The 24,919-nt window shown below is 59.8% G+C and overlaps 1 protein-coding gene and 1 long non-coding RNA gene across 2 annotated transcripts; both read right to left on the bottom strand.

Moving 5' to 3' along the window:
- Positions 1-307: 307 nt before the first annotated feature.
- shn (zinc finger protein schnurri) lies at positions 308-24,388 on the bottom strand. Its single transcript, XM_037225724.1, has 12 exons — positions 24,369-24,388; positions 21,214-21,265; positions 18,450-21,071; positions 11,837-12,126; positions 9,136-9,217; positions 8,384-8,516; positions 7,701-7,798; positions 6,661-7,124; positions 4,564-4,750; positions 3,818-4,078; positions 2,245-2,580; positions 308-787 (listed from the first exon to the last, which is right to left on the bottom strand). Exons 1-12 carry the CDS (start codon positions 24,386-24,388, stop codon positions 779-781), a joined length of 4,554 nt encoding a protein of 1,517 aa, XP_037081619.1. The 3' UTR covers positions 308-778.
- On the bottom strand, positions 7,699-9,618 carry LOC119102576 (uncharacterized). The gene is made up of 3 exons (XR_005094712.1): positions 9,136-9,618; positions 8,384-8,516; positions 7,699-7,798 (listed from the first exon to the last, which is right to left on the bottom strand). It is a non-coding gene; the product is annotated as an uncharacterized LOC119102576 (long non-coding RNA).
- Positions 24,389-24,919: the final 531 nt, after the last annotated feature.

The following is a 24,919-nucleotide window of genomic DNA, read 5'->3' as shown; positions in this document are numbered from 1 at the left end:
CATTGGGGCCTTAGGGTCCGGACGGGCTGCCGCAGGACCCCGTGCACGTCAAGTCAGCTCTGGCCAAAGCGCAGCTGCATGTCGGCTCCCCTCAACCACGAGGGCAACTCCCCGTCCCTTTGCTTGGAACTGATCTCGTTGTGGTTGCCCTCCGGCTTGTGCAGGAAGGGAGCCATCAACTGCGTGGCGGGTAAGAAAGCGTCGCAGCTGAGCAGCGCCTGCCTAGGTTCTGCGATGTTGTGCCACGCTCACTGTCCTCGAGAACCATCCATCCGCCGCCGCCTTCGCTTCATTCCACGGCCCGACGAAAAGACTGCCCGCCCGACACGGTCCATTTCTCTTATTATCAACACAATGAACTCGTCCGACATTTGTACCAGCATCCTCGCGTTGTATGGCGTGCGGGAACAGCGGGCGGCCGGCGGCCGGCCGCCGACCCGCCGGTGCGACGCGCCCACCCCACCCCTCGAAGAAGGAGGCGCGTGGACCCCGGGGGACCGCGCACGCCGGACACGCCGGGACCGGGCCCCGGCAGCGGTGAGAGGCGGACCGCGCGGCGCGGGCCGGCCCGGGCCGCCGCCCGGTCGGCAAATATCACATGCCCATACGCGACGAGCGGCCGGCGGCCCACAATTGCTACATAATAAGGCACCGAGACCGGCCGAAGGTTCACCTTTGAACTGGTTTCGCCTCTGGCTGCGCAATGCCCGCGGGCAATAACAATATCGGAAAGTCTTCGTCTTCTCGACACCATCGAGATCAACCAGTCAGCACACCTTCAGTAGCTCTGCAAGGACAAAACACGTCTGTGAATGTGGGCACAGGACAAAATATTCTATAGAATATACAGACGCATACGGAGAAACAACGAAAAGCGAACAAGAAGAAGAAAGAACAAAAAAAAACAACATACACTTTGGACACAAAAATTATCAGGCGCGAAAGTAACAGAGGTCAGCAATTTAATCCACGTCGCAACATACCATGGGCATAACACGCATGCTATGTTGCTGAAGTGAGAAAGTAGCAGCACGTTGGACTTGCTATATGAATAGAAGGAATTGACCTTCGATTTTTTGTATCGTGAATTGGAGGATCGAATTCTTACAATAATCTAGCTTCAATATATCAGAAGCCACTGGGTACACGACGTCGCCAAGGAAGCATCGGCTGTCTTGACAAAACGCAATATCTCAAGCTGTGTCACGCTCACCAATAGGACTGTTAGTTGTTCTCCATGCAAACTCACAGGATAAATGCCATATTTTACAAACGTTAGCGGGGGGGGGGGGGGCTGATCTGCTCCTTCGTTTCTCCGTCCTGGTCACATTGACGCACACTTGTTGAACTCCGCGCACGAGCCCGCAGTGAAATGACTAACGCCTTCGGCACATCCGCACTGTGATCAACCTATGGCAGGTCCCCAAGTAAAAACTGACAGCAAGTCTATTGCTGCACTCGCACGCTAGAGAACAATGGCCAGACGGCGAGCGTAACTCAAGGTCGTTGGAGAGAATGCTGCATAACATGGCATGTGTTTGCTGACATTTTTTGACCGTCAGGTCTTGGAAGCACTTCGTCGAACGTCTTGACGTTTTATGTCGAAGGAAAACGGACTGCTTCGAACTGTCGGACTGTCGGAACGGACTGTCGAAGGAAAGCGGAAGTAGCGGGGGGGGGGGGGGGGGGCGTCACGCCTTTCAAGCCTCAGTGCAGAGAAAGTAAGCCAACTTTTAAACTGTAAACCACACCCGCTGACAGCAGCCGTGATCGTTGTTCAGACGAGGCTTACTAAATATAATGATGGTCATTCTTCAGCGCATGCTCATTTGAGCTACACTACGTTGTTTGATGTGCACGAACCCTTTCAAACGCGTGCGTGGCTGCCAGGAATCAGTTCAAAAGAGTACCACAGGTTTTGGATTGTTTTGCGTGCAGCTTTGATCAAGTCACGGGAAACACTCGACGATCACGCATTCCTGGGCATCAAAGTCAAAACATGACACACACCAGAATCGCGATCTTCATTCAGCTGGGGTCGTGAGTTGGACGGCGCTTATCAAGGGGCCACGATGTGCATCTGCAGACAGGTAGAGTGTGGAGCCAAAGCAAGAAAATCGGAAGGAAAAGGGAAAAAAGCAGCAGCCACAAACACAGGAGTGAGCTCACAACACAAGTGGACTAACACGCAGGACGGCAAAAGGTTCCCCCTTGCCGGCTCATTGCCCCCTTGCCGCCGCCCACCTGTCCGTTCATTCTGTGATCAGGCGTCTCCTCGTCGTGCTGCTCCTGCTTAAGCGGCGCGCAGGGCGTCGGCGCCGGGCCGCCGCCGTGCGCCGGCGGCCGGTGTGCCGGCGCGCCGGGCTTTGTACTGTCTGCGGTGCCGTTTTCGGCCGGCGGCCGGCAGAAGTCGGCGGGGAAGAGCGGCCGCGGCCGGCTCGGGTCTGCGTTGCCGCGCAGCTTCGGGTCGATCTCGAACGGATAGCTGCGCGGCGGCCGACCGCGCCGGATGTCGTCGAACTTGCACCGCCAGTCGGACATCTCGGCGGGCCGGTCCCGCAGCAGTGTCAGCGACAGCTCCTGCGCATGCGTGAGATGTGTCAGCGACAGCTCCTCCGCACACGTGAGATGAGTCAGTAACTCGTGCGCACACGTCGCATGAGCCAGTGGTAGCTCCTGCGCAGTGTACATCCCTCCGCAGCATCAGCGTCAGGTCCCGTGCAAGCATGAGATCAGTTAGCGTCAGGTCCTGCGCAAACAGCGGCGTCATCGACAGCTCGAATATATCATAAATACGGATAGCAAACCGTCAAGAGTTTGCAACAGTCCAGGCCGTTCATATCAGCGGCAACTATGCATGACAGCTACAAAATACGGCGTAAATGGCAGGCGAACTAAAGGCAGGTAAAGCGCGGAATAGCACCAGCTCCAGGACATTCTAAGCACTGGGTGTTCCGTGGTTTGGTACTCCAAAAATGGGGCACAAGGACGACGTCTGCATTTTGTAATCGAGTGGCAGGGTTCCGGGACGTCCGTGGTATTAAGAAACTCCGGCGACCAGAGAGTGAACGTTTCAGCAAGGAACAGGCTTCGGAACACATCTGGCGGGACGCATGGTGGGCCTACCAGATCTCAGAGGGCTATCTGGAATGTCTCAAGGAACGCAAGACGTGGGTCGCGGCAACACAAACGTGCCACTCAAGACAAGATGAACATGAAGCAGCAGCACAAGCAAACGCAGAGGCCTGGGTCTGCTACATCCCATTCCAGCGGTCAGCCACCTTCCACCTCACCGGCTATGCGTGACGATGGCCTCACAGATAAAAGGAACAGCAGGGCGCTGACGCACGATCTCCTGGCAAACAGCGCCGTGCAAACACCCCTAACGACATCCCAGGACAATTTCAACTTAAACGAAGGGTCGGCAAGGCTCCGATGACCAATAACTGCGGTCGCGGTCCCCGCCACCGCCAGAGGTGGGCGTAAGATGGCCCAAATCGTAAATGTCAACAGCACGCACGAGCCCGCATTTGGACATCAGCGTCGATGATCTTTGTATTCTGCTCGTCGGCCTGGTGTTATCTGGTGCAAGTTTCATGAACCATCTTACTCAAAAGTATGGTACAGAAGCCATAACACAAGCTCAAAAGATGCGCTCATGTCATCAGACGCGTTCCGTCTTGTGCTACGGACCACAATTTCCCCACAGCTCCAACTGCAACTGCCGACCACACGGAAAAAACCCAGCCCTGTCCCGGTCCCGCCGGCCATCCGTCCGCCAATCGCCGTCGTTCGCGACCGCAGTTCCGCCGCCCACCTGCAGATGGCAGTAGTTGGGCCAGGTGCCCTCGACATTGATGCTGTCGGCGCCGTCGGTGCGGCCGGGCACGCCCAGCGCCTCCAGCTCGGCGTACGTGCCGCACGGCAGCCAGCCGGCGTTCTCCAGGCCCATGATGTGCGTCTTGCAGCGGAAGTGCTTGTGCAGAGTGCCGATGTTGTGGAAGCCGCGCATGCAGAACAGGCACTCGTAGATGCGCCTGTCTCCCTGGGGTTTGCCGAACTGCCGGTGGATGCTCGCCTGCATGGCGGAACGTACAGACGATGAGCGACGTGCGCTTTCAGCACTGCTGAAAGCAGCGACAGACCGAAACAAATGTGTCGGATCGAGTGCCCATCACCTGGCCGCCGCTAATCGACTCGCCGCTCCGCCGTCGTGTGCAAGAGCCGTATACACAGAGCTGACGCATGGGAGGCGTCTTCTGCAGCAGCCGGCATGCAACCGGCTCAGAACACAAGAAACATTCCGGACAACCGCCCCACCTGCACGGCAACCCAACACCAGCCGTATCGCGGCGTGGGGGCAACACAAAAGACCGTTACGTCACCGATGACGCACTGGCCGACGCCAACACCCGACACATTCAGCAGGGCAGGATCGGCTGACAGTCGGCCCGCCTCAACACAGCTGCCCAGCCAAAACACGGGTCTGGCACGGGGACGACCGGCACCCGCCCCCCGGCACACCCGTCTGGAGCGTCTCCAGCGGCGCGCGGCCGCACCCACCTTCTGCAGGTGGTCGTTGCTCTTGCGGTGCTTGTTCAGCTGCTGCTCTGAGCGAAAGCTGACCTCGCAGACGTCGCAGCGGAAGCGACGTTGGTCCATCTGATGCGTCTTCGTGTGCGCCGACAGCTGGTTGCGGTTGACGAAGTCGCGCTTGTTGCACACAGCGCACACCAGCCGGTCCGAGTTCCTGTCGCGGCGAGAGATGCGCGTGCGTGTGGTCAGACATGCTACGGCCGCGGGCCACAGAACAGAGCAGCTTTTGTCCAAAATCATGGTTTTACGTTGGGTTTGATAGGACTTTTGACATTTTTTCAGAAACAGCGCCCATGCTCTCTCTGTATAGAAAAAGCTCCACGCGTGCTCAAAACTCTACGTCACCCCGACACCAAAATGGATATTTCTTTAAGGGCGCAAAGGCTGACGAATTAACGCCTTCGCCTTCCCCCACGTGGGGGGAGGGGATCCCGGTTGCGCCATTATCTCTGAGCGTTAACATGGCCTCTGCAGGCGCTAGCGCTCCATGAAAGGCTGCGTGACGACGTGCGTCGCGTTTCACTTTACAAAAAAGATAAAACATGACAAGAAATCCCCCTCTTTGTTGGCGGCTAAGAGGGGTGGGAGAAAGCAAGGAGGGCCAGTCAGCTGACCACGGCCAGTCAGCTGATCACGGCCAGTCAGCTGATCACGGCCAGTCAGCTGATCACGACGCCCAACCGTATTCAGGTGCAGAGATACCACAGCCGTGCTTCGATGTCCTGCGATCGGACGCTCGCAAATTTCCCCAGAGCACGATGCGATCACTCACTATGTACAACTTTTAGCGATTGGACTGAGAACAATAGCTGGCGCTTACATAAGGTTTGGTCGTGCCGCAAATGGCGGTGTTTCCCTCTCTGACAACACTCACACCGTCAGGCATATTTTCAGTACGCAAAGGAAGCACCAGTGCCCCACCCTTGCAGCATCACACATTCTGACATCAGTTTCATCAAACGTAGCAATGATGAGAGAATGACTGCAACTGAGTTGTGGACTCCCTGCCTGCTAGTGATATCACATCTTATCGCGGGCTCAGCCAGCATCTCGATGAGTGTGGAGATGATGCGCATCTCGATGAGTGTGGAGAGATGAGCTGACAAGCTGAGACAGCTCCGGATGAGATCGGAGCGTTCTCAAGGGAGATCACTATGAAACATGCATGCCTACTGGGCCTGCGAGGCAGCCTTATGTGGTTGACGAAACTCTTCTGCATAACTGGCGCTCAATGCACGGAGCGATGATTTGATTTCCGCTCTGGTTGGTTTTCACCAACTATTAGGACACCCCACAATATCGTAACATGTGCTGAGTGGCTTACTTGGTCCCAAAGTGCATAATAAATTTTGTGTGTATACATATATACCTATATATATATATATATATATATATATATATATATATATTATATATATATATATATATATACATATACGAACAAATAACTAAGGATGACCAAAATACATCCAGCGATGAAAAGTCGCCCTTCAACATTCACCTGTCCATGGACCACCGTGCGTAGAACATCTGAGCACCGAGACCGTCTGTAATATAACGCGTTCTCGGCACGCAAATTCCCGCAGTCAACCAGGCCGCCATCCAGTTTGTCACAATGCATCGTTCTCATCGCAAGAATACGTATGCCGAGTGTTTTGCAGTCAGCGCCGATGAGATGCCACCGTGGTATCAACAGGACAGGATCAGGATCTAGACAGGATCCCAACTTTTAGAGCAAACGAAAGAACCAGACAGCCAACATATTACACAGAGTTTCCAATCGCCTTTTCTCTCCTGATTCGTTCCAAAAACTGCATCCGCTCTTGTCAGATAATACGTAAGCACACACACGCATTTCTGGTTCAGGCTGACCAGCCTTAGGGCCTGGTGGCTTTCATAGTCACCCACCCAACGCTGGACACCGGACCTAGAGCCACAACCGTCACAGAGTTCACCCCGCGCCTAGCTCGGGTAACACGACCTAAGCGTGCCACAGCGGAGACCCGGCCGCGTCACCGGCGCCGCAGCGGCGAGACACCGCAGCCGCTACCCGCTTCTACTCACCTGTTGAAGAAGGACGAGTCGCTGTGCTGCGGCTCCGCGTCGCTGGTGCGCGCCGTCGGCCGCGTCAAGGCTAGCCCTGGCTGGCCGGCAGTCACGTTCGGGTGCATCAGGTTAGGCGCGCTGGCCGCCGGCTCCGTAGGCGCCGGTGTCGCCGCCGTCGTGGCCGCCGCCGCCGCGTCCGGCCGCGCAGTGGCGAAGCCGGCGCTGGCGCGTTCGTGGCGCACCTGGTTGAAGATGTCCTTTAGGATGGCCTGCACACCGCCGCCAGAGGGCGCTGGCTCCGGCCCAGCGGCCGGCGCTGGCGATCGAGCCTCTCCCGGTCCGTCCTGGCTCACCACGTCAATCTCGATCTCTTCGTCGGAGACGACCGGCTCGCTCTCCGCCTGCTGCTGCTGTTGCTGCTGCAGTTGTTGTTGCTGCTGTTGCTGTTGCTGCTGCTGCTGAAGTTGCTGTTGCTGTTGTTGTTGTTGCTGCTGCTGCTGCACCTGCTGCTGTTGCTGCTGCTGCAATTGCTGCTGCTGATGTTGCTGCTCCTGCAGTTGCTGTTGTCGTTGCCCCTTCTGCTGTTGCTGCTGGCGCTGCTGTTGTTGCTGTAGATGTTGCTGTTGCTGTTGTTGTTGTTGTTGTTGTTGTTGTTGCTGTTGTTGCTGCTGCTGTTGCTGTTGCTGTTGTTGTTGCTGTTGCTGTTGCAGCGTCGCGGGTGGCGGTGGCGGCGGAGGCGGTGGCGGCGGCGGCGGAGGAGGCGGAGGCGGTGGTCCATGCCGACCGACCTCTGCCGGCCGTGGCGACGCCGCGGCGGCGACGGCCGGGCGCGGTGCGGCAGCCGGCTCGGCCGAACGACGCCGCTGCTTGGCCGCCAGCTCCAGCTCGAGCGTGTAGCGCTGGCCGGCGGCCGGCAGGCGCAGCGGCGTGGGGCCGCCGTCGAGCCGAGCCAGCGCCGCGTACATCAGCCGCAGCTCGTCGGGCGGCCGCAGCGGTCGCAGCACGTCAGCCGGCCGGCGGCGCGGCGCCGGCGTCGCCGCCGGCCGGCCGCCGCCCACCGAGAGGTCGATCGGACCGTCCTGCTCCTCGGCGTCCGGGCCCGCAGGGCCGCTGAACGTCACCAGCGCCTCGGCGGCCGCCAGGTCCTCGGCCGCTCCTGTTGGCACAGCGGGCACGTCAGCACGGCCAGTCGCGTGGGGTCCGTCGCCGCGGCGCGTCAGCGCAACACATCAGGACGTCACGCCAGCACGCCGGCGACGCAGCAGTGACGTCAGAACATCACGTCAGCGTGTCAGCGCAGCCAGACGACATCGCCGAGGGCGGCATAATTGGTGCACAGATGGGGACACCGTCTCACTGCACGCCGACGCCACGAGGTCATGCCGACGTTACATCTGTAGCAGTCTACGGCCACAAGACGGCAGGCACTGGTGCCACATATACAGGCGATACATACACGCGTTGCATCTCAATACATCATGAATGAATACGCATTGAAATACGTGTATGTTCAACTGAATGTGGCTGACAATCGTGAATATCATTCAATCGCAAAGCGCGATCACAGGGGGCGGCGGCCGAGACAAGAGGAAGCTAGTGGAGACAGCTGGTGGGCCGCGTCCAGCAGTCTCCACACAAACCCCACCTCCCGAACAAAGGTGTCCGCTCGGCGCGCGGCCCGGCGCCCGTCGGGCTTGCGGGGCCGGGCCCGCCCGGGGGATGCCGACGGGTGGCGCCTCACCTGGCGTCTCGCTGCGCCGCCGATCTCGGTCCCGGTGGCGGTGCCGGTCCCGGTCCCGGTCCCGCGGACTGACGCTCGGCTCGCGGTCCGACGTCTCCCAGCTGCTGCCCCAGCTCGGCGGCCGGCCGTTTCTCTGCCGACGCGTGCGTGACGGGCCGTCATGGACAGCGTCGAAGCAATGTCTTATGGGTGGAGGTGGAGTGCAGGGGGGGGGGGGGGGGGTGTTGGAGTTGCGGTTGCGGTTGCGGTTGGGGTTGGGGTTAGAGTTGGGGGTGGGGTGGGGTTGAGGGGTGGGAGTTGGGGGAAAAACGAGTTTAGGGTGAATCCTCGCAGACGCTGTGATAGTGTCTGACAAAAGTCGACCGAATATAGTTGCATAGCTTTAACGGAAGAGATAGTTCCAGACGTGAGATGTACCATGACGTAACCCATATAGTCAGTGACTGATGGTGCCATGGGCCACCTTATTACACACACGGTCCCCAGGCGACTGCACTAGCCACACTCTACGTGACACGAATCTACCATAAACATCCCTGGGGGCGTCTGCAAGCACCAGTCACCAGCGGCAGTCACTGTGTCAGCCTAACCATACATCTCTGCATCAATCGTACATAGCGGATGGGCGCCTCCATCTCGTGCAAAAGCGCGGGAGCGCTGCAACGTGCGACTACCGACACGAGTCTGAGCAGGGAGCAAGGGACACGCACGGGCCCGTTTGGAGCGCATGGTGTGGCGTGGTGCGTGCTTACCGTGGCGCGGCTGGCTAAGTCGGCCCCGAGCAGTCGACTCTGGTCGCCGCTGCCGTCCGGGGTCGCCGCGCCCGACTCCAGCCTGCAAACGACAACCGGATGAGTTTAGGCGCTGCCGGTTGGCGTGCCCACTCCCAGGGGACGACCCGAGCCTGTGCGCCTGTGGGGCGCCATCCGCGGCGTGACTCCGTGGCGACGTTTTGCTTCAACCTCTACCACCACCATTACCCACGCCACTGCAAACACATCTAACACACGACGAAACTCATGGCACTGGCCTCCCCCGCCGCCGCCGCCTCGACCTCATGGTCTGTGTCCACAACAACACAAAGTGACGTTACTGACTTTTTGCTGTGTGGCCAGCCTCCGACCTAACACCGATCCGGTAGCACCGTGCCATGCCGTACTCAGCAGCAGGGGCCACGCTGCGGCTGCGGCTGCGGCTGCGGCGGCGGCGGCGGCGGCCGGGACGTGCCGGCGCCCTCCCCTCTACCGGGTTGACCTCATGCTCCCGGACTCTGGCCGTCAGCGGCGCGGGCGCAGGCCGGCGCGATAGCACAATGCCAGAAAACAGGACGTGTCCAGTGACGCCCGGCCACGCTGACCCGTGACTGACGCGTCCCGGCGACGGCGCCGCGGCCGCAGAACGACCGCACAGTCCCGGACTGCGCGGTCGGGGCCTGCCAGCGGCGGGGGGAGGGGGGGGGGGGGGGTGGGCAGCCCCCAGACGCCGACGGGACGGTGTGGTGCGAAGCACGCGCGCCTCTCAAAAGGCATCACCTGAGGGGACTGAACATGCGTCTGCCAACCTTCACGACCAGCGAACTGTCGCATCCGTCGTTTCCTACCCAGGCAAACAGCGAAACAAACAAACAGAAACAGACTCTCAGAAGGGCACCCGTGGAGTCATTCATCGCTTTAAGATTACATTCATATTTTGTGACTACGCAGAACAGCGTAACTTGCTCAGTGTGGTAAGCTCGCGCGCTTGAGTTACATCGCTTGGCACAATGGTGGCTGCCGGATCGGCAACAGGCCGTGCCGGCAGCGGCTCCTCTGCCCCGAGAGAACTACCGCGGCCGCGCCGCGCCCGGAGCCAGGCCATCTGACCTCGGGCTGGGCACGGCGAACGATGAGTCACCACAGATGTGGCGGCGTGCTGGCGTAAATGGCACGAACTTAACCGACAATCGGGTCATAGGTACCGGGCTGAAGGTCCGCCACGAGCAAAAAAGCACAGCTTCGCTGTACTCTGTAACACTTCAGTCAGTCGCTGCGGCCCCACCATCACCACAAAGAAACTGAACACGTCTACACCAGTGCCGACCGCGCGCCTGTGTCGCGGAAAACCCGACCAGGAGCGAGCGCGGACTGTGCGGAGCGCCGGGTGCGAGGCGCGCTATCCGCGGGACGTACCTATTTCTCGATAATTGGGGGTAAGGAGCCTTCATATTTCAGCGGGTTGGCCTTCACACCATTGAGCGTGGGTGGATGCAGTTACAACCAGGCCATCGCTGTGATACACCGAGCCGTTTTGCCGTTCAAAAGTGGCGGTGATGCCGTCATGCTCCTTTGAAATAATGCACCTGATATGCAAGGCAATATGCGGTGAACATCCCCAAGTTAATAGACACTGAAACTATGTGTTGATCATAACATATTGCATCGGCCAATAACGGGGCACCGAGTGGTTCCGCTGAGGCGACAGCAATGGGAAGCACCTACCACAGGCGGCCGAAGTCGGCAAGCGACCGAAACCAGCCGCACTTTTACCGCACACCGCTAAGCGACGCCACGGCCGCAGCGACCGGCGGACCGCATCATCACAGCGCCAACAGGCGGAGAGCGGCGTCCCTGGCGGCAGCTCTGAGAGCTGTGGCGGAGGTGCGGCGGCGCCGGCGTACCAGCCGCCACGACGCGGTACGCCCGGGCCATACCTGTCACCGGCGGCGGCGGTGCAGCTGGCGCAGGGCTGTGTCGGCCGACCGGCTCCGCGCGCGCAGGTGCAGCCAGCCGCCCGCTGCGTGCCGGGGCCCGCCGTCTGCGGACAGGGCGGCCGTCAGCCAGCGGAGCAGACCACGGTCAGCAGGGCAGCACGGCGTCACGGGTCAGCACATCGGCACGGAGAGCCGTGGTCAGCAGCACAGGGCGTCATAGATCCGGACACCAGTCCAACCACCTGCTGTCAGGACGGGGCGTCGTTGGTTGGAACGCCACCCTGGACAAAAACAGGCAGCAGGACAGGGCGTCGTTAGACATCAGTTTGGACAAACGCAGGCGGCAGGACAGTTAGCTGCCTGACTGCAAGACGGCAGTTAGTCGGACGTCAGTCTGGATCAGGTTCCGTGACGACTTGGAGCGGTCGCCGCGCCACAAACAGGGTGACGGACATCTACGTAAGTCACACAGCCTGTGGGTCATGGTTTCGATCTTCTGTTCTCACGTTCATGTCATAATATGTCTTCCGGGGAGGTTGCTTGCTCTAAAATTCCCACAAAATGTTCCCAATAGGCAACATCCTGTCCTCACGTGTGGGGGGGGGGGGGGGATTTGAATCCTATGTCGGGCGCGGAATGTAATTGTGGGAAAGGAGACACGGGTCGGTCGCGATGGCCAACCACTTTTCGTGATAGTCTGAAACTGATATTGTGGCGCATCGAAATGATTCAGGTTTTTAGGGTTGAGGAGGGGCTTCACCCACCACTTCTGGGGTTGTTTCTCGGCCACCAGCCAGAAAGACCACTGTCCAGGACTCGTTCGTTCGTCGAGGAAAGGAGTCGTACAGTTGTACAGGTTCAGGAGGCAATGCCCTTTCACACCGTTCATAGGCAAACAACGTAAGAGCGAGCGTTCAGCTCTTACCACGGGGAGAAGTGGATCCTCTGACCAGCCCCGCTGCCGGGGTCGGCGCAGAGACGGCCGGGGGACCGCATCGTCCCAGGCCGCCGCCGGCCCAGAGCGACCACCGCCGACGCCTCCTCGGGCCCCTCGCTTCCAAGAACAGCACGAATTCCATGTTAGGAGCGGCCTGGCCAGCCGAGGCCGCTTCCCGGAACCCGGCGGCCCGCGGCGGCGGGCGTCGCGGCCGCGCCGCGCGCCGCCTGCTTACCACGTGACGTCGCCCAGCTGGGTGTGTCGTCGGCGAGGCACCGGTTCCGGGACCCCCTCGCCCTCCCCCGGTCCGACCCGGACCGGGCCGGGCCGGGCACGCGGCGCGCAGCGACCAACATCCCCACGCTTGGGGAAGGGTCGGCGCTCCGAATGGAGCGCTTCGCAGAAGCCGCGGAGATGACTCCATGATGGCGACGGTCGCCAACGGACGCCGGTTGGACGTCTCCGCAGCCGACGTCCGCTCCCACGGGCAACTCGTCGCGATGTGGTCCCGGAGGACGCGACCTATTGCAACGACCTCATGCATAACCGAGGCAACCGGCGGGAAGCAGCGCCCCATGCCCGGGGCGCACCCCGTTACCCCGCGCGGCGGGAGCGCGTGCCATGGCGCTGCAGCGTCTGCCGGCCGGCATCGGCTGCAGAGGAAGGTCACATTCATAACCGCTCCCCGCCCCCCCCCCCCCCCGACCCGTCACGGCCCCACCGGCCGCCGCAGCGCGTCGACCGGCCGGAGGGCGAGCCGCGAGGCGCGCCGCCGACGTACGCCACGCATCGGGAGAGCGGTGCCGGCGGCCAGGGCGTCGGAGGCGTCGTGCCCGCTGGGCGCCGGCTGGAAGCGGGGAAGGGGCGCCCGCGCCACGTCTGCACGACCCTCGGGGAATCCCCGTAGCATCCGCTTATCTCACATCACGTGACGGCCGGTGCGCTGACAAGTGACGGCTACTGCGTGGCAGCACACGTGGACAAAGGTCTGGAGTTCAAAACACACCCACAAGAGCGCATTCAAAGATTACAGGATGTATGTGGAGCTGGCGGCATTGCCTCGCTTCACATAAATAATCCTATTCCTAACGATCTGTAAGAATGCGAGCGGTAAGAATAGAGTCAGCAATGCTTGCGTCTGGACCCGGACCCATATATAGGCCGCCTGTATCGTGACGGTACCATCCATAATGCCACGAGGATGTAGTGGCGTGGATCGAACGGCCACCCTACTACCCTACCCCAGGGGACCCAGCTTGGACAGTTTTGTACACACGTGCATCCCACAGGAACGGTGACTGTAACAGTGTAACGCGGCCGGACTATAACGCAGTAGTGGGCTATGCTGGAACTGCCACGCTGTATTGTTCTACTACCACCTCACGGAAATATCGTGCGCGCTGATATAGTTGTATTGCTATAGACTGCAACACAACAGTGCACTGTGGTGGGACCGTCACACTGTTGGGCGACGGCAGGGCGGGCTTGAGCCGTCAAATCGCAATGCTGCGGCGAGGAATACTGGGTCACAAGATTCAAATGCGACGGAGGGAAAGAGCTGCCAACTGAGCTGCCAGATTGCCAGGCCTAGAAGACCATCACGTGTTCAGGTATTTGAGACGAACAATGGCATCATCCCGTTTGCTGTGGTATTCACCACAGGTTGCACAGATCGAATGCGTCACCGGGGTTTGGTGAACAGCGACAGAGACGGCGCCGAATCTTGGGAGGCCATATTCAGTCCGTTTAGTGACAAGTTTCAATAAAAATCAGCAAAAAGAACGACCATTTAAATTCCTCCAGTCTTGGGAGGGCCACAGAACCGCTAACCTTCTGGCCGTGGTGCACACAGGGAGGGGCACACAGGGGGGTCATACCCCCTTTAGGTTCCGAGAGGCCCTTCGGTCCCTCGGTACCTCCAATTAAGGGCTCGATGAGGGCCAGAAGAGCCCGAAAGGCCGGCAGGAGGTCGTACTCAGGGGCCCCAGCCTGAACGGTCGGGGACTCCAATGCCAGCCTGAGGGCCCTCTGAATTGATACGGGCCTATACGTCCGCCAGACACCACCAGTAATCCACAGTCCGCTCCGACAAAGCCAGAGCAAGCAATTTACATCGGTCTGGGCCCAGCGCCTGTCAGGGCCCCACAGCGCCCAACGGGGAACCCCGTGCTGGCAGGGATCCCGATACGGTTGGAGGCAATGTTCGAGGAGGCCCGAAGGACCTGGAGGCCCACTGGACCAACGATCAAGGGCCCATTGGAGGGCCTAAAGGCACAAAGGGCTGGTCGGAGTCTTATTCTGGGGCCGCAGCCTGCGGGGACGGGCCCTCAAATGACACTCAGGGGGTCCTTTACGCCGATCGGGAATCCCTGAGTCAATAAGAGCCTGTATGTCGGTCAGGCACCACCAGTAGTACCTCATAGTCGGCTCCGTGCCGGCCAAAAGCAAACAAAGCCTAACAGGGGGCCTTGTGTCGGCTAGTGGCCCCGAGTGAACCACGAGCCGCGTTTGAGGGGACCGGAAGAGGGACCGAAGGGTCTTTCGAGACCGAAGATCAAGGGTCCGATTGGACGTCTGAAGGTCCGAAGGACGGGCTGTAGGTGACATTAAGGATCACACCCGTAGGGCCATGGTCTCAAATGTCAGTTAGAAGGCCTCTTGTACCGATGGGGGACCCCCGAGGCAGAGCGTTCCGCTATATTGGCCCCAGATCGCCAACATTTAACAGTCGGCTCCGTGCCGGTCTAAGCTTTGGGGGGGGGGGGGGGGCACTTCCAAGAAGAAACAAGGCCGGGCCCGCGATTTACATCAGTTGGGGCCACTGCGACAATGCGGGACTCCTGTATCTGTCAGAGGCCCTAAATGCCTAACAGGGTGTACTGTGCTAACAAGGGACTTCGAGTCGGTCGGTGTAACATTTGCTGAACAGGGACGAGGACGGGACCCCGAATACTAAAAGGCCTCTCGCGTTGGTCGGGGCCCTTTGACAAGGAAAGGAGACATGATAACTTATGCTGAGTGTTCACAATGAGATAATGGAAGGGCCTTGTACGAATAAGAGCCCCAAGTACCAGACGTTAGGTCCTCCAACCTAATTCCAGCATGGGCCCTTTAAACTGAACTGGAGTCTATGTGCCAATTATTTGACCATCTGTGGCGATCAGGGATACTGTTGCGTCAATGAGGGCTTCTGCGTCAATCCAGGACCAACTCCGCGGGCCAGAAGGCCTCCCACGCTATGGAACGGACCAATGTGAAATGGTGTATCCCCCTAAGGACCACCGGATCGTCTAGTGGATCCCGTCCCGTGTCGCCAAAATGACAGCCGGAAGACGCCCCGGGTGGGACGGAATTTTCAGCCCTTGACCGGGAACAATGATGTACCCCCTCGTGTTTTACTTAAGGGGGCTACTAGCCATGAACAAGTAAGGGGTCTCATAAATGTTGAATAGAGTGGGTCCAAATGTGTTGAAAAATGGACAAGGCCATCTCGCGTTTGCCTGAGAACGCTCGCTTTTGCAGAATCCAGTCGTGAAACAAATTACATAAAAAAGACCTGCGCCTCCGCAACATCAGGGGCAAGAACAGCGATGGCTGGGGTTGCAGCTTCTGTAAAGCCCAACAGCGTTGACCGCTGACCGTTGCAAGTAACAACAAACAGCGGGTGCCGTGCATACAAGCACGACCGGCCAGAAATAATGTTTTCGAATGTCTTTCAAAAGTAATTTGTACCGTCCAAAGATAAGACCGGTCGTTTCTATTCTTACAACCTTGAACTTGTACTCTGGACAGACTAACCGTTACACCGGCACGGAAAATAGATTCCACCCTTGCTCTTTCAGTTCCATCACCAGATTCCAGCACCACTTAGCGGTGATGTGAAGGCCAATCAGTTCTTTCACCAATCTACAATATTGCACAGGTAAACTTTTCGCCCGGACAACCTTCCAAATGCACGATTTGATGTCCTCAAAGTGCCTTTCAAAGATTCTCCTTTCAGATCCGTCACCATTTTTGTCAACCCACTGGCCATAGGTTAATATTAACCGCAGGACCGACACTGCGCGGCCCATGGAGACTGCAACACCCGACGTCGAAGCTTTCGTTGCTAAGATTTGCGAGCGTGCATGTTCAAAACTACGTTACATAATTTGTACCACTAATCGATTCTGACTAAATGTTGAATATTTCCAGAGAAACATGGCTTGGCCATGTTAATAAAAGTTGCTAACCTATGTCGATCTACAATCCACATCTGCGGAGTCCTCAATATCTCTGTAGAGCCTAGGTCAAAATATGACAAAACTTCTGAGTTCTATCCGTTTAGGAAAAGCCCACTGGACCATTGTAAAGTGAAGAGCGCCGGCAATTTATTTCATGTAGTCGTTTAACACATTATTTCTTAAATTTCTTAACTATACAATTCAGGCAGAATTGATATCGCGTCAACTCCTTGCTTCTGGTCCAGTTCTAGACGATGGTAATAAAAATAACAACGGAAGACATGCCCTTGAGAGCAAATGGACCACACCCGACCATTTTTTTTGGGGGGGGGGGCCGAGGGAGGGCTTTCACCACCAGGGGTTCTATGTCAATCCTGCGCCCCCGTTGCCGAAGATCTGGCTGCGCCCAGACCTCTTACATGCGCTCTTCCCAGCAAAACATGATATTCGCTAATGTACCGAACAGCGCAGGGCGACCACTGCACACCGCCACAAGCACTGGCGATGTCGCCATAAGGCTTCTGAAGGAGCTTAAGGGAACACCGCACAGCTGCAGCCAGCGGTATTGATCGTGAACAAAAAGCCTAGACGCAATAACAACGCAAAACCGTTGACGTAGAACGCGCATGAAGATGACGACGATTAGTCGGAGCTTTCGGACGTCTAGACTGCAGATGGTCACGCAGCATCCATGATGACCGAGTAAACTGCGGGCCTAAAACACATACTTCAAATAAATGGCAATGCGTAAACCGGCAAAAGCGTGTTCTACAGGCGGTACGGCAAACGTGTAGAGTAATGCGTCGAGACCTGAAGCGTCCGAGGCACAGACCGACCGCGTCAGGAGTGGGGGTCGTTCTCCAGCATCACGGATAAACGGTAGGAGACTGAGCTGCAGCTCCATCTCGCTGAAAGGTCCTCCCTCGGTGCGAAATCTAACATACATGTTCTCTTCAATGTTCTCATTTCAGACAACATTAAAAAATGTTCTCATCTAAATTATATTTCAGGCCCGCTATGCAAGAAGCCGAGTGGGCGGATGTAAGACACCTTGCACAGCAGCCCCCTTGCTCCAGCGCTGCCACTAGCCCTGCCTGGACGGCAGCCGCCTTCCCACCACCTTGCCGATTCAGTTCGATCAACGAAATTGGCATCTGTCGTCCGCCCCCCGGTGCGACAAGGTCTCCTTCGCAGACCCCTGTCGTGTGATTGCTTCTCCGCCGTCACAAATAGCCGTTCAGGCGAGGCACAGTCAGCCGTCCCGCAGGATTGCCACTATAAACATCGGCGCGGCACCATAACAGGGGGTGCTGAGCACCCGTTCAGCGAATTCATCACGTCGAAGTCGTCAGGATCCAATTCCTGATCAGAACATCTACCGAGCGTGGGCGAGCCGTCACCGGTAACAGCTCACAAACCGGCTGAAATCACTTTGCAGCGAGTCGGCAAAAACGTCGCGCCGGGATCAAATCCCGCTCTCCTGCGCAGTCCGTCTGGCGGGGAGGACGTCCCGTCCAGACGAGCGGGAGAACTGGAGAACTGGTGTCAGCGGGAGAACTGACGCCGCCGCCGCCATCGGCGCGCCCGCGACATCGGCGATCACCTGGCGACGGCCGCAGAGTCTGCAAGCGCGCCGGGCTGCGTCACCTGTCAGCGCTGACAGGTGACGCGGCCAGCTGGACATGGCCTGCGCGTCAGAGGAGGCCAGAGCGGCGGCGAGGGGCCGCCGCACGCGGCGACCCGATGCCGGAGAGAATGTGCGTCGCTCGTGGTGAGGTACCATGTCGCGAGGGAACCTCTCGGTACCTTAAGCGGGGGTTGGCGGGCGGTGTTCGCACGGTGAGACTGTCCCTTCGGTCAATCGAACAGGCTTGACGAGGAAATTCGCACAAGGTCACAAGAGAAGGCAGCGACGACAATGCGACACACAACGACACATCTCCTGACTGACGTGGTAACCCACTCAGCCTGCGGCAATGCAGGCCAGCGAAAACGATACAACTGGACACAGATTGCGGCTTGTCAGTGCGTTGTTGCAGGCAGGCGAAGGTCAGCATTTGTGGCTAACGAGCAGTAAAACACCGCGTGCTACGCAACGCCAGAGTGACATCGTAAACAGTCCAGAGTCTGCAAGCTACAGCCAACAGCCGCGAGGCAGCGCATCAGCACGTTAAAGCACAGTACCGATTGGCGCGGGAGGAGGCGGTGGCGGCGTACCTGATTGTCGCCGCCGGCGAGGCGGGGTGCGCGCAGGCCGCTGGCTGCCACGCGGGGATCGCTGGACCCCATCTGGGGGCTGCGGAAGCTGAGGCGGCCGCCGCTGCCGCGGTTCACCGCTAGCCGCAGCGTGGCCAACGCCTGCGTGACGGGCACGCCGTCGGCCGGCGGCTCCGCGTGCTTCCATTGCGAGTACATGGACACCTGCAGCCCCGACTTCTGCTCCACGTAGTTGGGCTGCGGCTGGAACAGGCTGCAAAAGTACAGCTTGGTCGAGCTCTTGTGACCGATGTAGGTGTAGCACTTGCCGTTGAGGTGCGTCTGCTGGATGGCCTTGCGCGGTCGCGGCGTCTCCGGGCTGTAGAGCGCCGCGCCGCGCTGCGACTTGTTCACGTACTGCACCGGCTGCAACGGTAGCGAGCTGGGTCGCGGCACCGACGCCGGCTTCGACGGCTTGCCGCCAGCGGCCGGCGCCTCCGCCTCGTGCACCTGGATCTTGGGCAGCGGCCGCGCCGGCGGCGTGGGCGGCGGGCACTCGCCGGGCCGCGGCGCCACCTCCGACGGTTGGCTGTACGGGCCCGGCATGCCGGGCACGTGCGGCACGGGACGCGAGGGTGAGCGACGCGGCGCGGGACTGACGGGCGGCTGCAGCACGCCCGGCGAGCGCGTGGCCGTCGTCGTCGTCGTCATCGTCGTCGTCGTCGTCGTCGTCATCGTCGCCGCCGCCGCCGCCGCCGCCGCCGCCGCCGCCGTGGACGCGGCCGGCTGCGGGAAGTTGTGGCGCGGGATCTGGATGGTGAGCTTGAGGTTCTTGCCGGGCGCGCCGGCACCGGCGGCCCGCGGCGCCGGCGCCGCAGCCGCCGCCGGCTGGCCGGCCTGGCCCGGCAGGCTGAGCACACCGCTAGCGGACGGCGACTTGGGCGAGCAGAAGCGCTTGTTGGCACCGCTCGCCCGGCTAGGGCTCGGAGGCAGCATGATGGGCCCCAGCTGCGGCGTGATGTTCGGCGCCTGGATGGCCGGATAAAACGAGCCAGTGAGCATGCTCGAGATCGGCTGGTTGAAGTGGAAAGGGTTGCGCTGCAGCGGCGGTGCCGAGCCGGTCAGTCGCGGCGTGGCCAGCTGGGAGCCGCCCGAGCTGCTGTCCGACGAGCCGCTCATCTCTATCATCTTGCCGCCCGAGTTCAGGTTGGACTTGATGGTCATCACCTGCGGGCTGGTCTCGCGCGTCGACGACTGGCACGCCGGCGGCGACGACACGTAGAAGCTGACGCCGGACGTGGAGACGGACTGGTTGACGCGGTAGGTGCGCCGCTCGGCCGGCTCATTCACCATCACCTGACCGCCGGCCATGTAGCTCAGGTTCTTGCGCTCCTCGAACGGAGAACGCACGGTTGCAGGCACGGCCGCCGGCGGCGCTAGCGAATCATACCGCGCCGCCGCCACGCGCTCCACCTCGGAGGAAAGCCGGCGCCGCTTCAGCTGCGGCGCGCCGGCCGCGCTCGACAACAGGTGTCGCTTCAGGATATGGCCGGCCTGGCCGCCGTCGGAATACAGCGGGCACGGCCCCGGGTGCGTCAGGCCGCAGCGCACGCATCGCGCCTCCAGCAGGCTGGGCGGCATCGCCGAGAAGTGCAGGCTGTCGACTGCCGGCGGCGGCGCCTCATCCGGACCGGGAAAGCTGAGGCTGCCGCGCAGCAGCGGCGGCGGCCCGGGCCGCAGCGGCTCCGCCGGACGTGGCCGCTCGTGCTGCGCCTCCACGCCGATGACGGAGCTGCGCCGCGCCAGCGCCGGCGGCGCCAGCTCAGCCGGCGGCCGCGGCAGGTAGAGCGAGCTGCGCCGGCCGGCCGCCGGGTCCGACGAAGCCACGCGTCGCACCGTCTCGCGCTCGCGGCCCAGTGTCGTGCTGTGCCGGCCGAAGTTGTCCAACGCGCGCTTCGTGATGCTTAGCTGCGCCTCGTTCAGCTGAATCACCTTGTCGATGTGGCTGACGACACCCTTGGCGATGGGCGAGCCGGGCGCCTCGCCGGGCGGCGAGCCCGCCTCCTCCGCCCGCCCGATGATGTGCTCGATCGAGTGGCTGATGTGGAGGCGCGGCGCGCCGCCGCTGGCCGACTCGCCGGGCTCCGGCGGCGGCGCTGGCTCCATCGGCCAGTGCGGTGTCTGCGCCGCCACTTCCCAGGCGGTCCAGCTGTCCGTCTCGGAGGTGGCGTCGTCCTGCGCCTCGCTGGCATCGCTGTCCGTCACCTCCTCGTCGCTGGGCAGGTCGCCGCCGTCGCCGCCGGCGCTGCGCGCCGCGTGCTTGCGCGTCTTGCAGTGCTTGACGAAGTTGCTCTTGGTCTTGAATGAGTACTTGCAGACGGCGCACGAGAAGGGCCGCTCGTTGGTGTGTGAACGGATGTGCTTGTCCAACACGCTCGGCTTCGCAAAGAAGTTGCCGCAAAATGTGCACTGGTACTTGCCGGCCTTTCGCGCGGCCTTGATCGCCGCCTCATCACCAGTGGCCTGCTGCTCGGCGGGCTCGGAGCCGCTCAGGTGTCGCCGCTCGGCGGCGTCCACGGCGCTGAAGTGGCCCCGCTCGGCCGGCTCGACGGCGCTGAACTGGGCGCGCTCGGCCGGGTCGGCGGCGGCGCTGAACTGGCCCCGCTCGGCCGGTTCGCCGCCGCTCAGGTACCGCTGCTCGGCCGGCTCGGCGGCCGTGAAGAGGTGGCGGCCGTCGCTGGCCGGTGGCGTCGGCCGCGCCGCCGCCGACCCGTAGCCGCCCGGCTCTGAGAGGCACGACAGGATCTTGAACTTCTTGTGATAGTACGTGATGCCGTCTGCAAGAGGAACGCGACATCAGACGTGGCAGAAGGGACGTGGCGCGGCGCGGCCGACAGGGTAGGTGGTCTTAGTGACACGATCGCTCCCGGCTTGGTATGACCGGTTCTCGTGCCACGTCCTCCGCCGCCGTGGCAGGCGGCGAAGCAGCGCACAAGCTCACGGGCTAAGACACACCTGTGGACCGGCCTCTTTTTGCTCACACGTTGAGCGGCGCACATTACTGCCCAGCCCCTGGAGACAGTCCTGGTGGCTACAACATTCATAACAGCGTGCAAGGTCATGGCTTCAGCTGAAAGATACCAATGTTTCGGAGATTCAGGAGCCCCGTCGTCAGTATCTTGATGAGCCCAGGCCCACCTGTAGTCGCGCCCGCGAAACCAGACCCCAGGTGGTAAGCGAATGCCCAGATGGCTCGAGTAATAAGAAGTAATAAGCATTCGCAGTATTCGCAAAGTAATCGCAGTGCTGACGAAAAAGCAACTGGCCCCAGAACAAACCCAGGCAAAGGTCAGAAGCGTCAGGCCAAGGGCACACGACCACCGGAAGTCCAAAAAGCCAAGTGGCTTCACACATAGGCATGATTTCGGACTGGTGTGTGACCCTTGACACGGTAGAGCTTCATCCAAAATGCAACGGCCCAAGACGCCCCGGGTTAGCAAAGAGCTACGACTAAACCTAGTAGTCCCCGAGGCGTTCCCGTGTGCGAGGGCACGCAGCTTCGGAGGTGCACCAAACATCGCAGCACACGCAAGCTGGCCCGGACAGCCAGATAGCATGCCTGAGACATCCAAGCGCACGGCGAAGCTCGAGAGACAGAATGAGCGAACCAGGATATGTTCGTGGAGGTGGTAGCCACCGACTAAAAAAATTAGTGGACACTTTAAGAGCTAATTACAAAACTCTACCTCTAAACCATGTGGTCGAGCTTTGATTTGGCATACGCTAGGCAAATCATTGTAAATGTGCTGCATCGGTACACCATACCATTCATTTATTTTTAGTCATAATCATACATCCGGACAAAATTTCGGTGAACACCCTCTTTCCCCATACTAATAGAAGGCTAAAACAACTTATATGTAGGACCGGTTTTATGTTCTTCTTTGTTTTGTTCACACCACTTTTACATTGTTTGGCCCTGGGCTATTAAACCGCATCAACGACAGTGAGCATCTGCTGCTATGACAAGCAGCCAGGCATCGGAAGGGACGCCAAGCCACCCGCATATGTCTCATTCATGATGTCACGGATAGGACACAACGATCGCACGATCGTGCACAATCTTGCACGAGTTAACAAAACCGTCCGAAAGATCGCGGAGCACGAGGAGCGATCGTGTCGACCGAATCCCAGGCGACACATCCGGGACAGGAAAAGAAGCCGTGTTACCCGCCCAGCACTCGGCAGGCCGGCGCCAGTCATTCATACGCAAATCCTCTTAAAAGCCGTGAATGCTGCACCACCACTTCTCAGGGTAATCCCGGTTACACGCGTCACGAATGGCCGGCATGGTAATGACTGTACGAAAAAACACCGCCAGATTTTGCCGGCGTTGCAGACATGTGCCGAACTCCATGGAGTGGCATAAATCGACACAGTTTGTTTCACCGCTGTTTCGAACTGTGGAGGCGTGCAGCTTGGATGCAGGTAATTCTATCGACATTTTTTTCTCGGACCAACCGGTTACACAGCTCACTCGTGTTCACGTAACCATTAAGATCTTCTTGTTACCAGTCTTCTTGTGACCATGCGCGCTGGTGGAAACATCCAGTATTTCCAAAAATATCCCACCGACTGCTGAAAATCTTCGTATAACCGGTACACCCCGGCATATTGAAGGTCGGTTATTTCAAGAAATCACAATGTCCCTCCCCCCCCCCAAAAAAAAACAGAATCCCAAGGTATCTATTATTAACATCAAGTTCATACGTGGCCTCAGCCCAATGATAACATTAATGGCAATGCGCGTTCTTCTGAGCTCTACGTAGCAGGCAGCCCGCTAGCGTTGCGAGCATGATTGAGTCAGTCTACCAGGGAACCCCACCGATAACCTCCAAGCGGGCATACAGGTGCACCCAATTTGCGTACCAGCGAACATCAGCAAGAAAATGTTCGTAGATCATGCCCGCGAGCATTGCTTTCTCGCGCCGCGGTACTGGCCAAATGAAGTGGATGCCAGGATTGGAAAATACATGTTGACACGCGCCGGATAAACTTAACCTGGTTACAGGAAGTAATGAATATAGGGGCGACACATCAACGACTTCAAATACACACTGTTTACGCTCTCTGGATATGCCAACCCGCAATCCACGGCTGGCTGCGACATGCAGATGTTGAAAAAGCGCATCCCCGCCTGCAGCGCCCAAGTGAGAACCACGCCTCCATTCTCCGCGTGGCCCTCTGAGGTGACGGCCCACCCCGGCGCCACGGCCACAGTCACCGTCGGGAGCCACGCAGGACGCACGCGTCCTCGCCGCCGGCCCCGGAGGCGGCGATTTCGGGAAAGCACACCAGTGGCCTATACAGGGACGAATTCGTCACCCGGCGCTCATGTGGGGCTCACCAAATAGCGCCTCCGGAGGCTGGCAGTCGCCTTTCCAAACCGCAGAGGGATGATGCTGTGATCCCCTCGCCACGATAAACCATGGGCACACCTTTGTTTTGTTGTTCCTAGAGGTTTTCGGGCGCGCCGACTGCAGTGGTCACACCAGAAACCAGTCGTGCATATTCAAAACCAGAATTAGACCATGCACGTCTTTGTTCAGCCAGTGCGCACCTCAAGCGCCGCTGTCATGCCCGCGGCTCAATGACGCCCGATAGAAAAGCTGTGGGCTGACCTTTCCCTCGTCTCGCATGCGCCGCAGACGTCTCTTACGCCGAACTGAATCTAACAAGGCGGCGGCAGAGCGGCGGCTCCGAGCAGCGCGCGGAAACTTGATAACCGTTCCAGCTAGGGCGTTCGCCCGCGATTCGGCGAAATCTCGCCCATCGATCGGCGCACTTCGCGGCGGGATCATCGGCGCCGACAAGGCAGCCACGCCGGTGCCGCGGGATCACCGCCCGCGGGCCGTGACCAGCTGCTCAACACCCGCTGACGTAACCATGACGCTGGCCATTACCGCCCGCCCGCCCGCCCGGATCGTCGCATCGTTGGCTGGGATCACCCGCTGCCTAGGATCTCCGCCTGCTGGCCTAGATCACCGCCTGCTAGCCAAGATCACCGCCCGCTGGCTAGGGTTACCGCCCGCTGCCTAGGATCACCGCCTGCTGGCTTAGATCAACGCCCGCTGCCTAGGATCACCGCCTGCTAGCCAAGATCACCGTCCGCTGGCTGGGATCACCACCCGCTGGCTGTGATCACCACCCGCTGGCTGCGATCCCCGCCCGCTGGATAGGATCACCGTCCGCGGCTGAGCACGGGAACGGGCACGGCCGGCCGGGTTTTGCTTCGGGGATCGCCTTCTGACCCGGGGCATCTCACTTCCAGCAGCACCTCGTCAGGGGCGGGGAGCGCCAGTGAAAGCGCGGAGGGGCTCCTGGGACTGCCGGAGCCGCGGGCCTGCATCCGCTCCCGCAGCGAGCAACAGCTCTGGGAAATGCAGGCAGAATGCAGGACACCATACACGGGCAGCGGTAGAGGAGCGGCA

Source organism: Pollicipes pollicipes, unplaced genomic scaffold, assembly GCF_011947565.3.
Source record: "Pollicipes pollicipes isolate AB1234 unplaced genomic scaffold, Ppol_2.1 Scaffold_5724;HRSCAF=6776_pilon_pilon_pilon, whole genome shotgun sequence".
NCBI classification, from domain to species: domain Eukaryota; kingdom Metazoa; phylum Arthropoda; class Thecostraca; order Pollicipedomorpha; family Pollicipedidae; genus Pollicipes; species Pollicipes pollicipes.
The sequence above is the reverse complement of the archived record's forward strand: the minus strand, read 5'-3'. Positions and strand labels throughout refer to the sequence as shown.

Bases quoted from the DNA above. Each gene is read 5' to 3' on its own strand.
- shn (XM_037225724.1), bottom strand. From the start codon at position 24,388: ATGGCCAGCGTCATGGTTAC. The intron at 7,799-8,383 runs GTGAGGCGCCAC...CTGTGCCAACAG, and splicing joins GCGGCGCAGCGAGACGCCAG to GAGCGGCCGAGGACCTGGCG. The intron at 4,079-4,563 runs GTGGGTGCGGCC...TCCGCCATGCAG, and splicing joins GCAACGACCACCTGCAGAAG to GCGAGCATCCACCGGCAGTT.